Genomic DNA, 20074 nt, shown 5'->3' with positions numbered 1-20074 from the left:
CAACATGGAAACAGGCCCTTCGGCCCACCGTGTCCACGCCGACCGATCACCCGTTCACACACTCGTTCTGTGATATCCCACACTCTCATCCTCTCCTAATAGGGGGGGACATTTACAGAGGGCCGATTAATCCACACGTCTCTGGGGTGTGTGTGTGGGGGGGGGGTGGAGCACACGGAGAAACCCCACGCGGTCACGGGGAGAACATACAAGCTCTGTACAGACAGCACCCGAGGTCGGGATGGAACCCGGGTCTCTGGCACTTTGAGGCAGCAGCTCTACCCGCTGCGTCGGGGCAGCTGACCGCGACCGGGGCTCCCGGGTACAGGGCAAGGGGTGGCGGGAGGAGGGGAGCTGCGGACGGGGTTACGTGTGGAAGCGGGTGAGGGCTGAGGGAGGGAGGGAAGGGGTGGGAGCCGCCATCTTCTGCTGCTTCTGCGCCTTCACTTTCTGCTCCACGCTCCTCCGCACCCGGTCCTGTGGGCAGAGCGGTCCGTTAGACGGCAACCCCAGACCCCAGACCCCCGGAGGAGGGGGACACGGTGACCGCCCTCCCCTCACCAACATACCCCACTCACTCCACCCCGCTCGCCCTACTTCCCCTCACATCCCCCTCCCCTTTCCCTCCTCGCCTCCTCACCCTCCACTCCCCCCTCCGACTCCCCTGCTTCCCCTCACTCATCCTCCCTCCCCTCACTCTTTCCCCTCACCCACTCCTTACCCCACCCCCTCTCCCCCAGCTCCCTCTTCCACTTCATCCCCTCTCTCCCTCCCCCCTCCCTCTCCTCCAACCCTCATCCCCTCTCTCCCTCACCCTTTCCCCACCCCCTCTCCCTTCCCCCCCTCCCCACTCCCTCCCTCCCCTTCCCTCACTCCATCCCCCTCACTCACCCTCTCCCCCCCTCTCCCCACGCCCTCCCTCCCTCCCCCTCTCCCCTCCCCACATCCCCACTCTCCTCCCCCCCCTCCCTCACCCTCTCCCCCCCTCCCTCACCCTCTCCCCCCCCCTCACCCTCCGGTTGCCGCTGGCCACCAGCTTCTTCCTGCGCTCCAGGTTCCCGCTGGAGCTGCGGCCCTTCAGCCGCCGCCGGGGCTCAAAATTGTCCGTGTCCGTGGGGTCGTAGCCCTGCGGGGGGGGGGCAGCAGGGGGTCATGAGAGGTGGGGGAAGGGGGACGGGGAGAGGGTTTCGGGGGGGGTGGGACTAACACCGGGTGCTGCACCCTGTCGCGATGCCTCTGCCCGGGGAGGTGGGGTCGGGGAGGGAGAGGGTCGGGGTTCGTGGGGAGAGGTTCGGGTGGGGGGTAGGGGGTTCGGGGGTTCGGGGGTTTGGGGGTTGAGGTGGGGGGTAGGGGGTTCGGGGGTTTAGGGGGTTCGGGGGACTCTAACACACACCAGGCGCTGCACCCTGTCGCGGTGCCTCTGTTCCAGGGAGAGGGGGTCAACCTGCCCCAGGAGCTCCGGCTCCAGTGAGATCAGCTCCGGCTGCAGCTGTAACACAGGCAGGGTCAGCGACACGCAGAGAGACCCCCACCCTCACATGGGGAACCCCCCACTCCCCTCTCACCCCCACAGGGGGGGGGGCAACTCCCCCTCCCCACACAGACCCCCCCACACACACAGACCCCACACACTCAGACCCCCCCACACACACACACACAGACCCCCCCCCACACACACAGACCACACACACACAGACCCCCCCCCCCCACACACACAGACCACACACACACAGACCCCACACACACAGACCACACACACACACACACACACACACAGACTCCCCACAAAATAAACAGACCCCCCCCACACACACAGCCCCCTACCCCCACCCACACACAGACCCCCCCCCACACACACACACACACAGACCCCCCACACACACAGACCCCACACACTCAGACCCCCCCCTCACACACACACACACAGACCCCCCCCCCACACACACAGATCACACACACACAGACCCCCCCCACACACACACAGACCACACACACACAGACCCCACACACATAGACCCCACCCTACCCTACCCAACCCCTCCCCTCCTCCCCCCCCCAGACCACCCAACCCCTCCCCTCCTCCCCCCCCGGACCACCCTCCCCTCCCCCCGGACCATCCTACCCCCATTCCTCCTCCCTCCAGACCACCGTACCTCCCGCTCCCCTCACCCGACCACCCTACCCCCCGAACCACCCTACCCAACCCCCCCCATCCACCCCTCCCCCGACCACCCACCCCCCCCCCCCACCCGACCTCCCTACCCAACCCCTCCCCTCCTCCCGACCACCCTACACCCCTCCCGCCCGGACCACCCTACCCAACCCCTCCCCTCCCCGGACCACCCTACCCCTCCTTCCACCTCCCCCCAGACCATCCTACCCCCCTCCGCTCCCCAGACCACCATCCACGCGAGCACCCTACCCTCCTCCCCGAGACCACATTACCTTCCCTTCCCTTCCCTCCCCCCCTCCACCAACCACCATACCTCCACCTCCCACCCCGGACCACCCAACCAACCCCATCCTATCCACCTACCGGACCACAATTCCTTCCCCCCCCTCCTTCGCCGGATCACACTACCCCTCCCCCCGGACCACACTACCCACTGCACCCCATCCCACCCCCATCCTCCTGCCTTCTCCCCGTAACCTCTGACACCCGTTCTAATCAAGAATTTGTCTATCTCTGCCTTAAAAATATCCACTGACTTGGCCTCCACAGCCTTCTGTGACAAAGAATTCCACAGATTCACCGCCCTCTGACTAAAGAAATTCTTCCTCATCTCCTTCATAGAAACATAGAAACATAGAAAATAGGTGCAGGAGTAGGCCATTCGGCCCTTCGAGCCTGCGCCGCCATTCAATATGATCATGGCTGATCATCCAGCTCAGTAGCCTGTACCTGCCTTCTCTCCATACCCTCTGATCCCTTTAGCAGAAAGGGCCACATCTAACTCCCTCTTAAATATAGCCAATGAACTGGCCTCAACTACCTTCTGTGGCAGAGAATTCCACAGACTCACCACTCTCTGTGTGAAGAAATGTTTTCTCATCTCGGTCCTAAAAGACTTCCCCCTTATCGTTAAGCTGTGACCCCTGGTTCTGGACTCCCCCAACATCGGGAACAATCTTCCCGCATCTAGCCTCTCCAACCCCTTAAGAATTTTATATGTTTCTATAAGATCCCCCCTCAGTCTTCTAAATTCCAGCTAGTACAAGCCCAGTCTATCCAGTCTTTCCTCATATGCAAGTCCCGCCATCCCAGGGATTAATCTGGTGAACCTTCTCTGTACTCCCTCTAAGGCAAGAACGTCTTTCCTCAGGTTAGGAGACCAAAACTGCACACAATACTCCAGGTGCGGTCTCACCAAGGCCCTGTACAACTGCAGCAGAACCTCCCTGCTTCTAAACTCAAATCCTCTTGCTATGAATGCCAACATACCATTTGCTTTCTTCACTGCATGCTGCACCTGCATGCTTGCTTTCAATGACTGGTGCACCATGACACCCAGGTCACGTTGCATTTCCCCTTCTCCCAATCGGTCACCATTCAGGTAATACTCTGCTTTCCTGTTCTTGCTGCCAAAGTGGATAACCTCACATTCATCCACATTATATTGCATCTGCCATGCATTTGCCCACTCGCCTAATCTATCCAAGTCACTCTGCAGCCTCCTAGCATCCTCCTCGCAGCTAACACTGCCACCCAGCTTCGTGTCATCCGCAAACTTAGAGATGTTGCATTCAATTCCCTCGTCCAAATCATTGATATACACTGTAAATAACTGGGGTCCCAGCACTGAGCCTTGCGGTACCCCACTAGTCACTGCCTGCCATTCCGAAAAGGACCCGTTTATTCCTACTCTTTGCTTCCTGTCCGCCAACCAATTTTCTATCCACCTCAAAACTGAACCCTCAATACCGTGTGCTTTATGTTTGTACACCAATCTCCTATGTGGGACATTGTCGAAGGCCTTCTGAAAGTCCAGATATAACACATCGACTGGTTCTCCCTTATCCACTCTACTAGTTACATCCTCGAAAAATTCTATAAGATTCGTCAGACATGATTAGCCTTTGGTAAATCCATACTGACTTTGTCCGATGATTTCACCACTTTCCAAATGTGATGCTATCACATCTTTAATAACTGACTCTAGCATGTTACCGATGTTAGGCTAACTGGCCTATAATTCCCCGTTTTCTCTCTCCCTCCCTTTTTAAAAAGTGGGGTTACATTAGCTACCCTCCAGTCCTCAGGAACTACTGCAGAATCTAGAGTTTTGAAAAATTATCACGAATGCATCCACTATTTCTGAGGCTATTTCCTTAAGCACTCTGGGATGCAGCCTATCTGGCCCTGGGGATTTATCTACCTTTAATCCATTTAATTTGTCTAACACCACTTCCCGACTAACCTGGATTTCCCTCAGTTCCTCCATCTCATTAGACCACCGGTCCCCCGCTATTTCCGGCAGACGGTTTATGTCTTCCTTAGTGAAGACAGAACCAAAGTATTTGTTCAATTGGTCTGCCATCTCTTTGTTCCCTATGATCAATTTACCTGTTTCCGACTGCAAGGGACCTACATTTGCCTTAACTAATCTTTTTCTCTTGACATATCTATAAAAGCTTTTACAGTCTGTTTTTATGTTCCTTGCCAGTTTTCCCTCATAATCTATTTTCCCTTTCCTAATTAAGCCCTTTGTCCTCCTCTGCTGGACTCTGAATTTCTCCCAGTCCTATCATATCATATCATATCATATCATATATATACAGCCGGAAACAGGCCTTTTCGGCCCTCCAAGTCCGTGCCGCCCAGCGATCCCCGCACATTAACACTATCCTACAACCATTAGGGACAATTTTTTTATTTTTTTTTACATTTACCCAGCCAATTAACCTACATACATGTACGTCTTTGGAGTGTGGGAGGAAACCGAAGATCTCGGAGAAATCCCACGCAGGTCACGGGGAGAACGTACAAACTCCTTACAGTGCAGCACCCGTAGTCAGGATCAAACCTGAGTCTCCGGCGCTGCATTCGCTGTAAAGCAGCAACTCTACCGCTGCGCTACCGTGCCGCCCCTCTGGTATGCTACTTTTTCTGGCTAATCTGTATGCTTCATCTTTTGTTTTAATACTATCCTTGATTTCCCTTGTTAGCCACGGATGCACTACCTTTCCTGGTTTGTTCTTTTGCCAAACTGGGATGAACACTTGTTGTAGTTCATCCATGCGACATTTAAATGCCTTCCATTGCATGTCCACCGTCAACCCTTTCAGCATCAATCGCCAGTCTATCTTGGACAATTCACGCCTCATACCCTCAAAGTTACCTTTCTTTAAGTTCAGAACACTTGTTTCTGTATCGACTTTGTCACTCTCCATCCTAATGAAGAATTCTACCATATTATGATCACTCTTGCCCAAGGGGCCTCGCACAACAAGACTGCTAACTAACCCTTCCTCATTACTCAATACCCAGTCTAGAATGGCCTGTTCTCTCGTTGGTTCCTCGACATGTTGGTTTAGAAAACCATCTCTCAAACATTCCAAGAAATCCTCTTCCTCAGCACCCCTGCCAGTTTGGTTCAGTCAATCTATATGTAGATTGAAGTCACCCATTATAACTGAAGCACCTTTAGTGCATGCATTTCTAATTTCCTGCTTGATGCCATCCCCAACCTCACTACTGCTGTTAGGTGGCCTGTACACAACTTCCACTAGCGTTTTCTGCCCCTTAGTGTTTCGTAGCTCTACCCATATCGATTCCACTTCCTCCAAGCTAATGTCCTTCCTTTCCACTGCTTTAATCTCCTCTCTAACCAGTAACACTACCCCACCTCCTTTTCCTTTCTGTCTATCCCGCTTGAATATAGAATATCCCTGGATGTTGAGCTCCCAGCCTTGGTAACCCTGGAGCCATGTCTCCGTAACCCTAATTATATCACAATCATTAATAACTATCTCCACATTTAATTCATCCACCTTATTACGTATACTCCTTGCATTGACACACAAAGCCTTCAGGCTTGTTTTTACAACTCTCTTACCCCTTATACAATTATGTTGAAAAGTGACCCTTTTTGATTTTTGCCCTGGATTTGTCTGCCTACCACTTTTACTTTTCACCTTGCTACCTGTTGCTTCTACGCTCATTTTACACCCCTCTGTCTCTCTGCTCCTGCTCCCATCCCCCTGCCACATTAGTTTAAATCCTCCCCGACAGCACTAGCAAACACTCCCCCTAGGACATTGGTTCCATTCCCGCTCAGGTGCAGACCGTCCTGTTTGTACTGGTCCCACCTCTCCCAGAACTGGTTCCAATGTCCTAAAGATTTGAATCCCTCCCCCTTGCACCATTTTTCAAGCCACGTATTCATCTGAAATATCCTCCTATTCCTACTCAAGTTAGGAACAGGGGACGTACAACGAGATCTGGGTGTCCTAGTGCATCAGTCGCTGAAAGGAAGCATGCAGGTAGAGCAGGCAGTGAAGAAAGCCAATGGAATGTTGGCCTTCATAACAAGAGGAGTTGAGTATAGGAGCAAAGAGGTCCTTCTGCAGTTGTACAGAGCCCTAGTGATACCGCACCTGGAGTACTGTGTGCAGTTTTGGTCTCCAAATTTGAGGAAGAATATTCTTGATATTGAGGGCGTGCAGCGTAGGTTTACTAGGTTAATTCCCGGAATGGAAGGACTATCATATGTTGAAAGACTGGAGCGACCAGGCTTGTATACACTGGAATTTAGAAGGATGAGAGGGGATCTTATTGAAACGTATAAGATTATTAAGGGGTTGGACACGTTAGAGGCAGGAAACATGTTCCCAATGTTGGGGGAGTCCAGAACCAGGGGCCACAGTTTAAGATTAAGGGGTCGCCCATTTAGAACTGAGATGAGGAAAAACTTTTTCAGTCAGAGAGTTGTGAATCTGTGGAATTCTGCCTCAGAGGGCAGTGGCGGCCAATTCTCTAAATGCATTCAAGAGGGAGCTGGATAGAGCTCTTAAGGATAGCGGAGTCATAGGGTATGGGGAGAAGGCAGGAACGGGGTACTGATTGTGAATGATCAGCCATGATCACAGTGAATGGCGGTGCTGGCTCGAAGGTCCGAATGGCCTCCTCCTGCACATATTGTCCAACCCACGCAGGTTATGGGGTGAAGGTACAAACTCCGTACAGGCAGCGCACGTGGTCAGGATGGAACCCGGGTCCCTGGCTCTGCGAGGCAGCAACTCTACCGCGGCGCCGCCATTGTGCGGTTTCTTCTTTCGGGTTTAATTTGTAAAACAACATTGTATATTGAAACCATTAAACTACAATGGGCGGGTGGTGCAGGGGGTAGAGCTGCTGCCTCACGCTGAGGCCACTCCGACCAGCGATCCCCGCACGCTGGCACTATCCCGCACACTATCCTATCCTGAGTCTGAAGGAGGGTCTCGACCCGAAACGTCACCCATTCCTTCTCTCCAGAGATGCTGCCTGTCCCGCTGAGTTACTCCAGCTTTTTGTGTCCAGCTATCCTAAACACACCAGGGACAGTTTAACATTTTTACCAAAGGCAATTACAGTCATAGTCACAGAGTGACACAGTGTGGATACAGGCCCTTCGGCCCAACTTGCCCATAGCGGCCAACATGTCCCAGCTACACTAGTCCCACCTGCCTGCGCTTGGTCCATATCCCTCCAAACCTGCCCTATCCATGTAATTTTCTAATTGTTTCTTAAACGTTGGGATAGTCCCAGCCTCAACTACCTCCTCTGGCAGCTCGTTCCACACACCCACCACCCTCTGTGTGAAATAGTTACCCCTCGGATCCCTATTAAATCTTTTCCACTTCACCTTGACCCTACGTCCTCTGGTCCTCGATTCCCCTACTCTGGGTAAAAGACTCTGTGCAGCTACCCGGTCTATTCCTCTCGTGATTTTATACACCTCTGTAAGATCTCCCTTCATCCAAGAGTAATCTGGGCAATTAACCTACAAACACGCACGTCTTTGGAGTGTGGGAGGAAACCGGAGCACTCGGAGAAAACCCACGTAGGTCACGGGGAGAACGTACAAATACCGTACAGACAGCGCCCGTAGTGGGGATCAAAGCCGGGTACCTGGCGCTGCGAGGCAGCGGCTCTACCCGCTGTGCCACTGTTGTGCCCACTCACCTGGCACCAGCATGCTGGTGAAGCCCAGCCCGTGACCCACTCCCAGCACATCCTCATAGGGGCAGAACTGGAGCCCGTGCACGGCCTGACGCACAGCGTGGGTCAGGTACGGGCTCCGCACCGTCGCGCTGCGCACGTCTTTGTAAACCTGCCGGAGGGAGAGAGTGAGGGAGGGGGGGAGAGGGAGAGGGTGAGAGAGAGAGAGGGAGAGGGTGGGAGAGGGAGGATAGAGAGGGGGAGAGTGAGGGAGAGAGGTTGAGAGAGAGAGGGTGTGAGAGGGAGAAAGGGAGGAGAGAGAGGGAGAGGGTGAAAGGAGAGGGAGAGAGGGAGGAGGATAGGGAGAGAGGGAGGAGGAGAGAGAGGGAGAGAGGGTGAGGGAGTGAGCGAGAGGGGGAGAGAGAGGAGAGAGAGAGAGAGGGTGAGGGAGCGAGCGAGAGGGGGAGAGAGGAGGGAGGAGAGAGAAGGAGGAGAGAAGGAGGGAGAGGGAGAGAGAGTGAGGGAGCAAGCGAGAGGGGGAGAGAGGGAAAGAGGAGGAGAGAGAGAGGGGGGAGAGAGAGGGAGTAGGAGAGAGAGGGGGGGGAGAGGAGGGAGAGGGAGAGGGTGAAAGAGCGAGGGAGCGAGCGAGAGGGGGAGAGAGGGAGGGGAGAGAGAGAGAGGGAGGAGAGAGAGGGGAGAGAGGAGAGAGAGAGAGGGAGGAGAGAGAGAGGGAGGAGAGAGAGGGAGGAGAGAGAGGGAGGAGAGAGAGGGAAAGAGAGAGAGTGAAAGAGGGAGAGGGTGGGGGAGGGTGAGAGAGGGAGGAGGGAGAGGGAGGAGAGAGAGGTGGAGAGAGGGTGAGAGAGAGAGGTGAGGAGTAGCTTACATGCACTGTGTTCCCACAGGCGACCCCCAGCAGGTCTCGCTGGTTGAAGGTGAGGTGTGCGGCCCCTGCTGGGAGCAGGTAGGAGTGCAGGGGCTTGTAGGTCCGCACGTCAAAGATGTTCAGCTTGTGATCCAAGCCCGATGTGGCCATGTACCTGCCCCACAGACACACACACACACACACAGAGGGAGGTCAGTGATGGAGAGGGGGAGAGGGGTCGGTGAGGGAGAGGGGTCAGTAAGGGGAGAAAGAGGGGTCTGTGGGGGAGGGGGGAAATCAGAGAGGGAGGTGTGGGAGGGGAGGAGTTGGGGCCACTGAACCATATTACCCACCCAACCCCACTCCTCTCCCACCCCACTGTGTCCCGGCCACCACCCCTCTCTCCACTCCCCTCTCCCTCCCCTCACACCCTCCCCACTCTGCACTCTCCCCTTCCCACTCCCCCTTCCCTCCCCAACCCTCTCTCCCTCTACTATCCCTCTCCCCACCCTCCCTTCCCCCCTTTTCACCCAGAGAGTTGTGAAACTGTGGTATTCTCTGCCACAGAGGGCAGCGGAGGCCGATTCACTGGATGTTTTCAAGAGGGAGTTAGATTGAGCTTTTCGGGCGAAAGGAATCAAGGGATGCGGGGAGAAAGCAGGAACGGGGTTCAGATTTTCAATGATCGGCCAAGGTCGTATCACTTTCCCCTCTCCCCCTCCCCATCTGCCCCTCCCCACCCCCCCCCCCCCTCCCCCACTCACAAGCCACTCTTGTCCACAGCGACGGCCCGGACCCCCCCTTTGTGGCAAAGCATCTTCACCAGCGGCTCCTTCACGTTGGGACTCCACAGCGTCACCGTACCTGGGCACGAGAGGGTAACCGTGAGGGGGTGGAGGGGGTGATGCTCAGCACAGTGGCGCAGCGGTAGAGCCAGAGACCCGGGTTCCATCCCAATGACGGGCGCTGTCTGTACGGAGTTTGCACGTTCTCCCCGTGACCTGCGTGGGTTTTCTCCGGGTGCTCCGGTTTCCTCCCACGCTCAAAAGACGTGCGCGTTTGTAGGTTAATTGGCTCGGTGTAAATGTAAAGATTGTCCCTAGTGTGTGTAGGATAGTGATAATGTGCGGGGATCGCTGGTCGGAGCGGACCCGGTGGGCCGAAGGGCCTGTTTCCGCGCTGTATCTCCAAACTAATCTAAACAAAACGCCGTGAAGGGGCAACACCGTGGGGGGGGAGAGTGGGGAATCGGAGAGGAGGGGGCAATCTAGGGTCACATGGGAGTGGGAACGGGGAGAAAAGGGGAGAGTCAGGGGGTCACTGAGCGGAGGGGGAGAGGAGTAGGGGGTCATAGAGTCATCGAGTGATAGTGTGGAAACAGGCCCTACGGCCCAACTTGCCCACACCGGCCAACATGTCCCAGCTACACTAGTCCCACCTGCCTGCGCTTGGTCCATATCCCTCCAAACCTGACCTGTCCATGTACCTGTCTAACTGTTTCTTCAACGATGGGATAGTCCCTGTCTCAACTACCTCCTCTGGCAGCTTGTTCCATACACCCACCACCCTATGTGTAAAAAAGTTAACCCTCAGATTCCTATTAAATCTTTTCCCCTTCACCTTGAACCTATGTCCTCTGGCCCTTGATTCCCCTACTCTGGGCAAGAGATTCTGTGCATCTACCCAATCTATTCCTCTCGTGATTTTATACACCTCTACAAGATCACCACTCATCCTCTAGGGGCTAGCGGAATCAAGGGATATGGGGAGAAGGCAAGCACAGGTTGATGATTGTGGAGGATCAGCCATAGGGGTGTATTATAGACCGCCAAATAGGGAACGAGAATTGGAAGAGCAAATATGTAAGGAGATAGCAGATATTAGTAGTAAGCACAGAGTGGTGATTGTGGGTGATTTCAATTTTCCGTATATAGACTGGGAATCACATTCTGTTAAAGGGCTGGATGGTTTGGAGTTTGTAAAATGTGTGCAGGATAGTTTTTTGCAGCAATACGTAGAGGTGCCTACCAGAGAAGGGGCAGTGTTGGACCTCCTGTTAGGAAATGAGATGGGTCAGGTGACGGAGGTATGTGTTGAGGAGCACTTTGGGTCTAGTGATCATAATGCCATTAGTTTCAATATCATTATGGAGAAGGTCAAATCTGGACCAAGGGTTGAGATTTTGGATTGGAGAAAGGCTAATTTTGAGGAGATGAGAAAGGATTTAAAAGGAGTGAAATGGAAATTGTTGTTTTTATGAAAAGGATATAATAGAGAAATGGAGGATATTTAAAGGTGAAATTTTGAGAGTACAGAGTCTTTATGTCCCTGTTCGGTGGAAAGGAAAGAATAATAATTTGAAAGAGCCGTGGTTTTCCAGGGAAATTGGACACTTGGTTCGGAAAAAGAGGGAGATATACAATAAATATAAGCGGCAGGGAGTAAATGAGGTTCTTGAGGAATATAAAGAATGTAAAAGGAATCTTAAAAAGGAAATTAGAAAAGCGAAAAAAAGATATGAGGCTGCTTTGGCAAGTAATGTAAAAGTAAACCCCAAGGGGTTCTACAGATATGTCAATAGCAAAAGGATAGTGAGGGATAAAATTGGTCCATTAGAGAGTCAGAGTGGACAGCTATGTGCTGAGCCGGAAGAAATGGGGGAGATATTAAACAATTTCTTTTCTTCGGTATTTACCGAGGAGAAGGATATTGCATTATGTGAGGTAAGCGAAACAAGTAGGGTAGTGATGGAAATTAGGAGGATTAAAGAAGAGGAGGTACGGACACTTTTGAAGAATATAAAAGTGGATAAGTCTCCAGGTCCTGATAGGATATTCCCTAGGACATTGAGGGAAGTTAGTGCAGAAATAGCAGGGGCTATAACGGAAATATTTCAAACGTCATTAGAAACAGGGATGGTGCCGGAAGATTGGCGCATTGCGCATGTTGTGCCTTTGTTTAAAAAATGTTCTAAAAGTAAACCTAGCAATTATAGACCTATTAGTTTGACGTCTGTGGTGGGGAAAATTAATGGAAAAGATACTTAGGGACAATATATATAATTATTTGGATAATCAAGGGCCTGATTAGGAACAGTCAACATGGATTTGTGCCTGGAAGGTCATGTTTGACTAAACTTCTTGAATGTTTTGAAGAGGTTACCAGGGAAATTGATAAGGGCAAGGCTGTGGATGTTGTCTATATGGACTTCAGTAAGGCATTTGACATGGTTCCACATGGAAGGTTGATTAAGAAGGTTAAATCGTTGGGTATTAATAGTGAGGTTGCAAGATGGATTCAACAATGGCTGAATGGGATATACCAGAGGGTAACGGTTGACAATTGTATGTCAGGTTGGAGACCAGTGTCTAGTGGAGTGCCCCAAGGATCTGTGTTGGGTCCACTGTTGTTTGTCATTTACATTAATGATCTGGATGATGGTGTGGCAAATTGGATTAGTAAATATGCAGATGATACTAAGATAGGTAGAGTAGTTGATAGTGAGGTAGATTTTCAAAGTCTACAGAGAGACTTGGGCCTTTTGGAAGGGTGGGCTGAAAGATGGCAGATGGAGTTTAATGCTGATAAGTGTGAGGTGCTGCATTTTGGTAGGACAAATCAAAATAGGACGTACAGGGTAAATGGTAGGGAATTGAGGAATGCAGTGGAACAGAGGGATCTGGGAATAACTGTGCATTGTTCCCTGAAGGTGGAATCTCATGTGGATAGGGTGGTGAAGAAGGCGTTTGGTATGCTTGCCTTTATAAATCAGAGCATCGAGTATAGAAGTTGGGATGTAATGTTGAAATTGTACAGGGCATTGGTGAGGCCGAATCTGGAGTATGGTGTGCAGTTCTGGTCGCCAAATTATAGGAAGGATGTCGACAAAATGGAGAGGGTACAGAGGAGATTTACTAGAATGTTGCCTGGGTTTCAGCACTTAGGCTACAGAGAGAGGTTGAACAGGTTGGGTCTTTATTCTTTGGAGCGTAGAAGGTTGAGGGGGGACTTGATAGAGGTTTTTAAAATTTTGAGAGGGACGGACAGAGTTGACGTGGGTAGGCTTTTCCCTTTGAGAGTGGGGAAGATTCCAACAAGGGGACATAGCTTCAGAATTGAGGGACAAAGGTTTAGGGGTAACATGAGGGGGAACTTCTTTACTCAGAGGGTTGTGGCTGTGTGGAATGGGCTTCCGGTGGAAGTGGTGGAGGCTGGCTCGATTTTATTATTTAAGAGTAAATTGGATAGGTATATGGATAGGAGGGGATTGGAGGGTTATGGTCTGAGTGCAGGTAGATGAGACTAGGTCAGGGAGAATGGTCGGCGTGGACTGGTAGGGCCGGACAGGCCTGTTTCCATGCTGTAGTTGTTATATGTTATATGTTATATGATCACAATGAATGTTGGTGCTGGCTCGAAGGGCCAAATGGCCTCCTCCTGTCCCTATTTTCTGTTTTGTATCCTGCGCTCCATGGAATAGAGACCCAGCCTACTCAACCTCTCCCAAAGCTCACACCTTCTAGTCCTGGCAACATCATAGAAACATAGAAAATAGGTGCAGGAGGCCATTCGGCCCTTCGAGCCAGCACCGCCATTCATTGTGAATCCTTGTAAATCTTTTCTGAACCTTTCAAGCTTGACTATATCTTTCCTATAACATAGTGCCCCGAACTGAACACAAATGCGGTCTCACCAACGTCTTATACAACTGCAACATGACCTCCCAATTTCTATACTCAGTACTCTGACTGATGATGGCCAATGCGCCAAAAGTCTTTTTGACCACCTTATCTATCTGCGACTCGACCTTCAAGGAACCATGCACCTGTACTCCTAGATCCCTACGCTCTACAACACTCCTTGTTTCTTGTATATTTAATAAATAAAATAAAATAACGTTTTTTTTTAAATTAAAGGGCGGCACGGAGGCGCAGAGGTAGAGTTGCTGCCTTACAGCGAATGCAGCGCCGGAGACCCGGGTTCCATCCCGACTACGGGCTCCGTCTGTACAGAATTTGTACCTTCTCCCCGTGACCTGCGTGGGTTTTCTCCTAGATCTTCAGTTTCCTCCCACACTCCAAAGACATAATAATAATAATAATAATAATAATAATATTCATTTATTGTCATTGCAACGAGTACAACGAAATTAAAAAATAGCCAATCCTGACGGTGCGTACAAACATATATGCAATAAATGCAAAAACAAATAAATACATAAATACAATTAAATACAATTATATGACCGATTTTTTAACGGTGTTGCCTAGTGCAAGGTAGTGTTCAGTTCTCGTATGGCCCTGGGGTAAAAACTGTTCTTAAGTCTGTTTGTTCGGGATTTGATCGACCTGAAACGTCGACCAGAGGGCAGATGAACAAACAGACGGTGGCCGGGGTGGGATGGATCTTTTATTATTTTGCCTGCTCTACTGAGGCAGCGTAGGCTGAACAGGTGCTCCAGGGAGGGCAGTGAGCAGCCGATGATTTTCTGGGCCGTCGTGATGACCCTCTGAAGGGCCTTCCTGTCCTTTTCTGAGCAGCTGGAATACCATGTGGTTATACAGTATGCCAGCACACTCTCGATGGAGCAGCGATAGAAGGACAACATGAGCTTCTCCTGCAGGTTGGTTTTCCTGAGGATCCTCAGGAAGTGGAGTCTCTGCTGTGCCTTCTTTACTGTGGTGATGGTGTTGGTAGACCAGGTGAGATCCTCTGCGATGTGCGTACCCAGGAACCTGAAAGCTGGTACCCTTTCCACACAGACCCCATTGATGTAGAGTGGGTCGTAATCTCCACTGGTTTTTCTAAAGTCAATTATAAGTTCCTTTGTTTTGGAGGAGTTCAGGACCAGATTGTTCACTGAACACCATGCTGCCAGCCTTTGGATTTCATCCCTGTAGGCTGTCTCATCTCCTTCTGAGATGAGTCCAACCACAGTCGTGTCATCCGCGAACTTGATGATGGTGTTGGTGGGATGGGTGGGGGCGCAGTCGTGAGTGTAGAGGGAGTAAAGGATTGGGCTCAACACACAGCCCTGTGGTGAGCCGGTGCTCAGTGTAATGGTGGAGGAGAGGTGAGGGCCTATTTTGACTGTCTGGGGGCGGTTGGTCAGGAAGTCCTTGATCCATTGGCAGATGGTTTGGGAAAATCCAAGGTCGGAAAGTTTGGTGACCAGTCTGCTCGGGATGACCGTGTTAAAGGCAGAGCTGAAAAGTCGAGGAAGAGCATCCTCACATAGCTCCCGTGGTGTTCAAGGTGGGTGCAGGTATGTAGGTTAATTGGCTTGGTAAATGTAAAAGTTGTCCCAACTGGGTATAGGATAGTGTGTGGGGATCGGTGGTCGGCGCGGACCCGGTGGGCCGAAAGGGCCTGTTTCCGCGCTGTATCTCTAAACTAAACTAAACGCCCCAGAGGCCGACCATTCGCTGTGGAGGTGGACAGAGGAGAGAGGGGACAAGTCGTGGGGCAGAGGCAATGGGGGAAGGGGATAGAGGGGTGACATTCGGGGGTCAGTGAGGGGAGAGAGGAGAGGGGGGGGTGGCATTTGGGCGGACGCTTGTGGAGGTTACGGGTGGGGGGGTGGAGTGCCCACTCTGACCGCTGGCTGGAGTGACATTGACCGGTGCCCACACTGACCGCTGGCCGGAGTGACGGTGCCCACACTGACCATGACTGGAGTGACTGGTGCCCACACTAGCCGGAGTGATAAGTGATCCAGCGATGGGCGGCACGGTAGCGCAGCGGTAGAGTTGCTGCTTTACAGCGAATGCAGCGCCGGAGACTCAGGTTCAATCCTGACTACTGGTGCTGCACTGTGAGGAGTTTGTACGTTCTCCCCGTGACCTGCGTGGGTTTTCTCCGAGATCTTCGGTTTCCTCCCACACTCCAAAGACGTACAGGTATGTAGGTTAATTGGTTGGGTAAAATGTAAAAATTGTCCCTAGTGGGTGTAGGATAGTGTCAATTTACGGGGATCGCTGGGCGGCACGGACTTGGAGGGCCGAAAAGACCTGTTTCCGGCTGTATATATATGATATGATATGATGATATGATATGACCACTGTCGGGAGTGACGGCCGGTGCCCGCTTTGACCGCTGGCCGGTGTGATCATTGCCCACTGACCGGAGTGACCGGTGCCCACTGTCCAGAATGACCGGTGTCCACACTGACCGCTGGCCGGAGTGACCGGTGCCCACTGTCTGGAGTGAGTGTTGCCCACACTGGTGTTACTGGTGCCCACAGTCCGGAGTGACCGCTGCCTGCACTAACCACAGGCCCGCGCTGACCACTGTCCGGGGTGCCCACACTGACCGCTGTACAGCGTGATCGATGCCCGCGCTGACCACACTCCGCAGTGACCCAGTGCCAACAGTAACCATTGGCCCATGCTGTCGCTGTTCAGAGTGACCGGTGCCCGTGCTGACCGTTGTCCAGAGTGACCGGTGCCCTCTCTGCCCACTGTCCGGAGTGACTGGTGCCCACTGTCCAGAGTGACCGGTGCCCTCTCTGACCACCCTCCGGAGTGACCGGTGCCCACCTCCACCTTACCCTGCGGGTGCCCCAGGTGGACGATGCCGTTGTGAGGGTTGTGGGTCATGACGTCCAGTCGCCCGGCCTTGGTGCAGATGGCAGCCACCTCCTTGCCCACCGAGATGTCCAAGTACTGCAGGAACCTCGGCGCACTCTGCACCAACACGGGGGGGGTTACATAGGGGGGGGAGGGGGTTCACGGGGCGGGGGGAGGGCAGCGGGACAGGAGGGGGCACACAGGGAGCATGGAGCACACGGGCGAGACACATGGACATGAGACACACATGGGGAACGGAGCACACGCAGGGGACACGCAGCACACACGGGGCGGCATGGACAGAGGGAACGTGGGAGTGGGGGGAGCAGAGAGGGGATCACGGACACAGGGCACAGACAGGGAGACAAGGGGGGGCAGGGAGAACGGGCAGGGGAGAGACAGACGCACACGCACACACACACAAACACACGCACACACACGCATACACACAAACACGCACACACAAACAGGCACAAAAAGGCACAACACACAAACGCGGACACACACACAAACAGGCACAACACACAAACACACACACACACGGACGGACGATCACAAACACGGAGTTCAGATGTGGAGAGGAACACGCGTCACAAGCAGGGAACATGGATGTGAGAACACACCAGGCAGACACGCACACAGAGCAAACAACCAGCACATGGGGAGGGGGGGGGAAGAACATGGACATGTGGCGCAGCGCGCGCACGCACGCACGCACACACACACACCCCACACACACGGACGCATGCACACACACAGATGGGGAGGATCATGGGCAGGTAGCACAGAACACACACACATGGATGGGATGGGGGTGGGGGAGAGAGAGACACACACACACACACACACACACACACACACACAGAACGTTAAATGACCAGGAGGGACGTTACTGTTTTTTGAAGGTAGGCACAAAATGGTGGAGTAACTCAGCGGGACAGGCAGAGAAGGAATGGGTGATGTTAACTCAAGCCCACTGACACTATCCTACACACTAGGGACAAATGTTTTTACAATTATTAACAAAGTATTTAACCGGCAAACCTGCACGTCTTTGGAGTGTGGGAGGAAACCGGAGCACTTGGGGAAAACCGACGGGGTCACGGGGAGAGCGTGCAAACTCCGCACAGACAACACTTGCGGTCGGGATCGAAACCGGCAGCAACTCTACCGCTGCGCCACTGTGCCGACCCTTTTAAATTATTTATATACCTCCAGTCCATCCATTTGTACACATGGTTCTATCAATATTTGTCACTTGGTGGAAACGCACCATGCTCAGACTGTGGGAGGGCGAGAAAAACTGAACACGATCACGAGCGGCACGGTGGCGCAGCGGTAGAGTTGCTGCCTCACAGCGCCGGAGACCCGGGTTCCATCCTGACCGCGGGCGCTGTCTGTACGGAGTTTGTACGTTCTCCCCGTGACCTGTGTGGGTTTTCTCCGAGATCTTCGGTTCCCTCCCACACTCCAAAGGCGTGCAGGGTTGTGGGTTAATTGGCTTGGTGTCTGTGTAAATTGTCCCTAGTATGTGTCGCATGGTGTCAGTGTGCGGGGATCGTTCGTCGGCGCGGACTTGGTGGGCCGAAGGGCCTGTTTCCTCGAGTGGGTGGGTGAGTGGGTAGGCGGTTGTGTGGGCGAGTGGGTGGGTGGGAGGGGGGGTTTGAGGGTCGGTGGGTGGGTGAGTGGGCGGGGCGGGTGAGTGGGAGGGTGGGTGAGTGGGTGGGTGGGTGGGTGGATGAGTGGGTGGGTGGGTGGGTGAGTAGGTGGGTGGGTGGGTGGGTGAGTAGGTGAGTGAGTGGGTAGGTGAGTGGGTGAGCGGGTGAGTGAGTGGGTGAGTGGGTGAGTGGGTGGGTGAGGGGCAGCGCGGGCTGCAGGAACTCACGCAGGTTGCCAGCAGGAAGTGGTAGGGGAGAAACTCCATGCGTAGAACATCGTTGAACGTCTTAGACAATAGACAATAGACAATAGGTGCAGGAGTAGGCCATTCAGCCCTTCGAGCCAGCACCGCCATTCAATGCGATCATGGCTGATCACTCTCAATCAGTACCCCGTTCCTGCCTTCTCCCCATACCCCCTCACTCCGCTATCCTTAAGAGCTCTATCCAGCTCTCTCTTGAAAGCATCCAACGAACTGGCCTCCACTGCCTTCTGAGGCAGAGAATTCCACACCTTCACCACTCTCTGACTGAAAAAGTTCTTCCTCATCTCCGTTCTAAATGGCCTACCCCTTATTCTTAAACTGTGGCCTCTTGTTCTGGACTCCCCAACATTGGGAACATGTTTCCTGCCTCTAATGTGTCCAATCCCCTAATTATCTTATATGTTTCAATAAGATCCCCCTCATCCTTCTAAATTCCAGTGTATACAAGCCCAATCGCTCCAGCCTTTCAACATACGACAGTCCCGCCATTCCGGGAATTAACCTAGTGAACCTACGCTGCACGCCCTCCATAGCAAGAATATCCTTCCTCAAATTTGGAGACCAAAACTGCACACAGTACTCCAGGTGCGGTCTCACCAGGGCCCGGTACAACTGTAGAAGGACCTCTTTGCTCCTATACTGAACTCCTCGTGTTACGAAGGCCAACATTCCATTGGCTTTCTTCACTGCCTGCTGTACCTGCATGCTTCCTTTCATTGACTGATGCACTAGGACACCCAGATCTCGTTGACCTCCTCCTCCTCCTAACTTGACACCATTCAGATAATAATCTGCCTTTCTATTCTTACTTCCAAAGTGAATAACCTCACACTTATCTACATTAAACTGCATCTGCCATGTATCCGCCCACTCACACAACCTGTCCAAGTCACCCTGCAGCCTTATTGCATCTTCCTCACAATTCACACTACCCCCCAGCTTAGTATCATCTGCAAATTTGCTAATGGTACTTTTAATCCCTTCGTCTAAGTCATTAATGTATATCGTAAATAGCTGGGGTCTCAGCACCGAACCTTGAGGTACCCCACTGGTCACTGCCTCCCATTCCGAAAGGGACCCATTCATCCCCACTCTTTGCTTTCTGTCTGTCAACCAATTTTCTATCCATGTCAGTACCCTACCCCCAATACCATGTGCCCTAATTTTGCCCACTAATCTCCTGTGCAGCTCGATGCCCTGGTTGTCGTAGATGAACAGCCACTTCTTCTGTGCCACAGCAAACATGGTCTCCGTGTGAAGCCACCTGCCACACAACACAACACAACACACAACATGAGGCGGGTCAGGCACGCACGCACGCACGCAGCTCCCAGGGCAGGGTGGTGGCATGGGTACTGCCAGGCAGTCTGCCCACGGAGTACAGTCTGATGCAGTGTACCACAGTGGTATAGTCTGAGTACTACAGATAGGGACGGAGGGAGGAATGGGGGGAGGGAGGCCGTGAGGGGGGGATGGAGGGAGGGATGGATGTGAGGGAGGGAGGAGGGAAGGGGGATGGGGGGACGGAGGGAGGGATGGATGGGAGGAAGGGGGGACAGAGGGAGGGGGGGATGGAT

At 52.8% G+C, this 20074-nt stretch overlaps 1 protein-coding gene across 1 annotated transcript in view; it reads right to left on the bottom strand.

The window, feature by feature from the left end:
• Nucleotides 1-299: 299 nt before the first annotated feature.
• The window catches only part of LOC144600282 (WD repeat-containing protein 46-like), a 27050-nt gene continuing 7275 nt past the window's right edge, over nucleotides 300-20074 (bottom strand). Inside the window, exons 2-11 of the mRNA XM_078411849.1 lie at nucleotides 19671-19761; nucleotides 18459-18518; nucleotides 16555-16690; nucleotides 9770-9869; nucleotides 9027-9180; nucleotides 8168-8315; nucleotides 4247-4275; nucleotides 1394-1489; nucleotides 1013-1126; nucleotides 300-477 (exon numbers count right to left, since the gene is read on the bottom strand). Coding sequence (XP_078267975.1) covers nucleotides 367-477; nucleotides 1013-1126; nucleotides 1394-1489; nucleotides 4247-4275; nucleotides 8168-8315; nucleotides 9027-9180; nucleotides 9770-9869; nucleotides 16555-16690; nucleotides 18459-18518; nucleotides 19671-19761 — 1039 coding nt within the window. The 3' untranslated portion in view covers nucleotides 300-366. The remainder of the gene's footprint in view (nucleotides 478-1012; nucleotides 1127-1393; nucleotides 1490-4246; nucleotides 4276-8167; nucleotides 8316-9026; nucleotides 9181-9769; nucleotides 9870-16554; nucleotides 16691-18458; nucleotides 18519-19670; nucleotides 19762-20074) is intronic.

This window comes from Rhinoraja longicauda, chromosome 15 (assembly GCF_053455715.1).
Source record: "Rhinoraja longicauda isolate Sanriku21f chromosome 15, sRhiLon1.1, whole genome shotgun sequence".
Classification (NCBI taxonomy): domain Eukaryota; kingdom Metazoa; phylum Chordata; class Chondrichthyes; order Rajiformes; family Arhynchobatidae; genus Rhinoraja; species Rhinoraja longicauda.
This window is presented reverse-complemented; position numbering and strand designations above follow the sequence as displayed.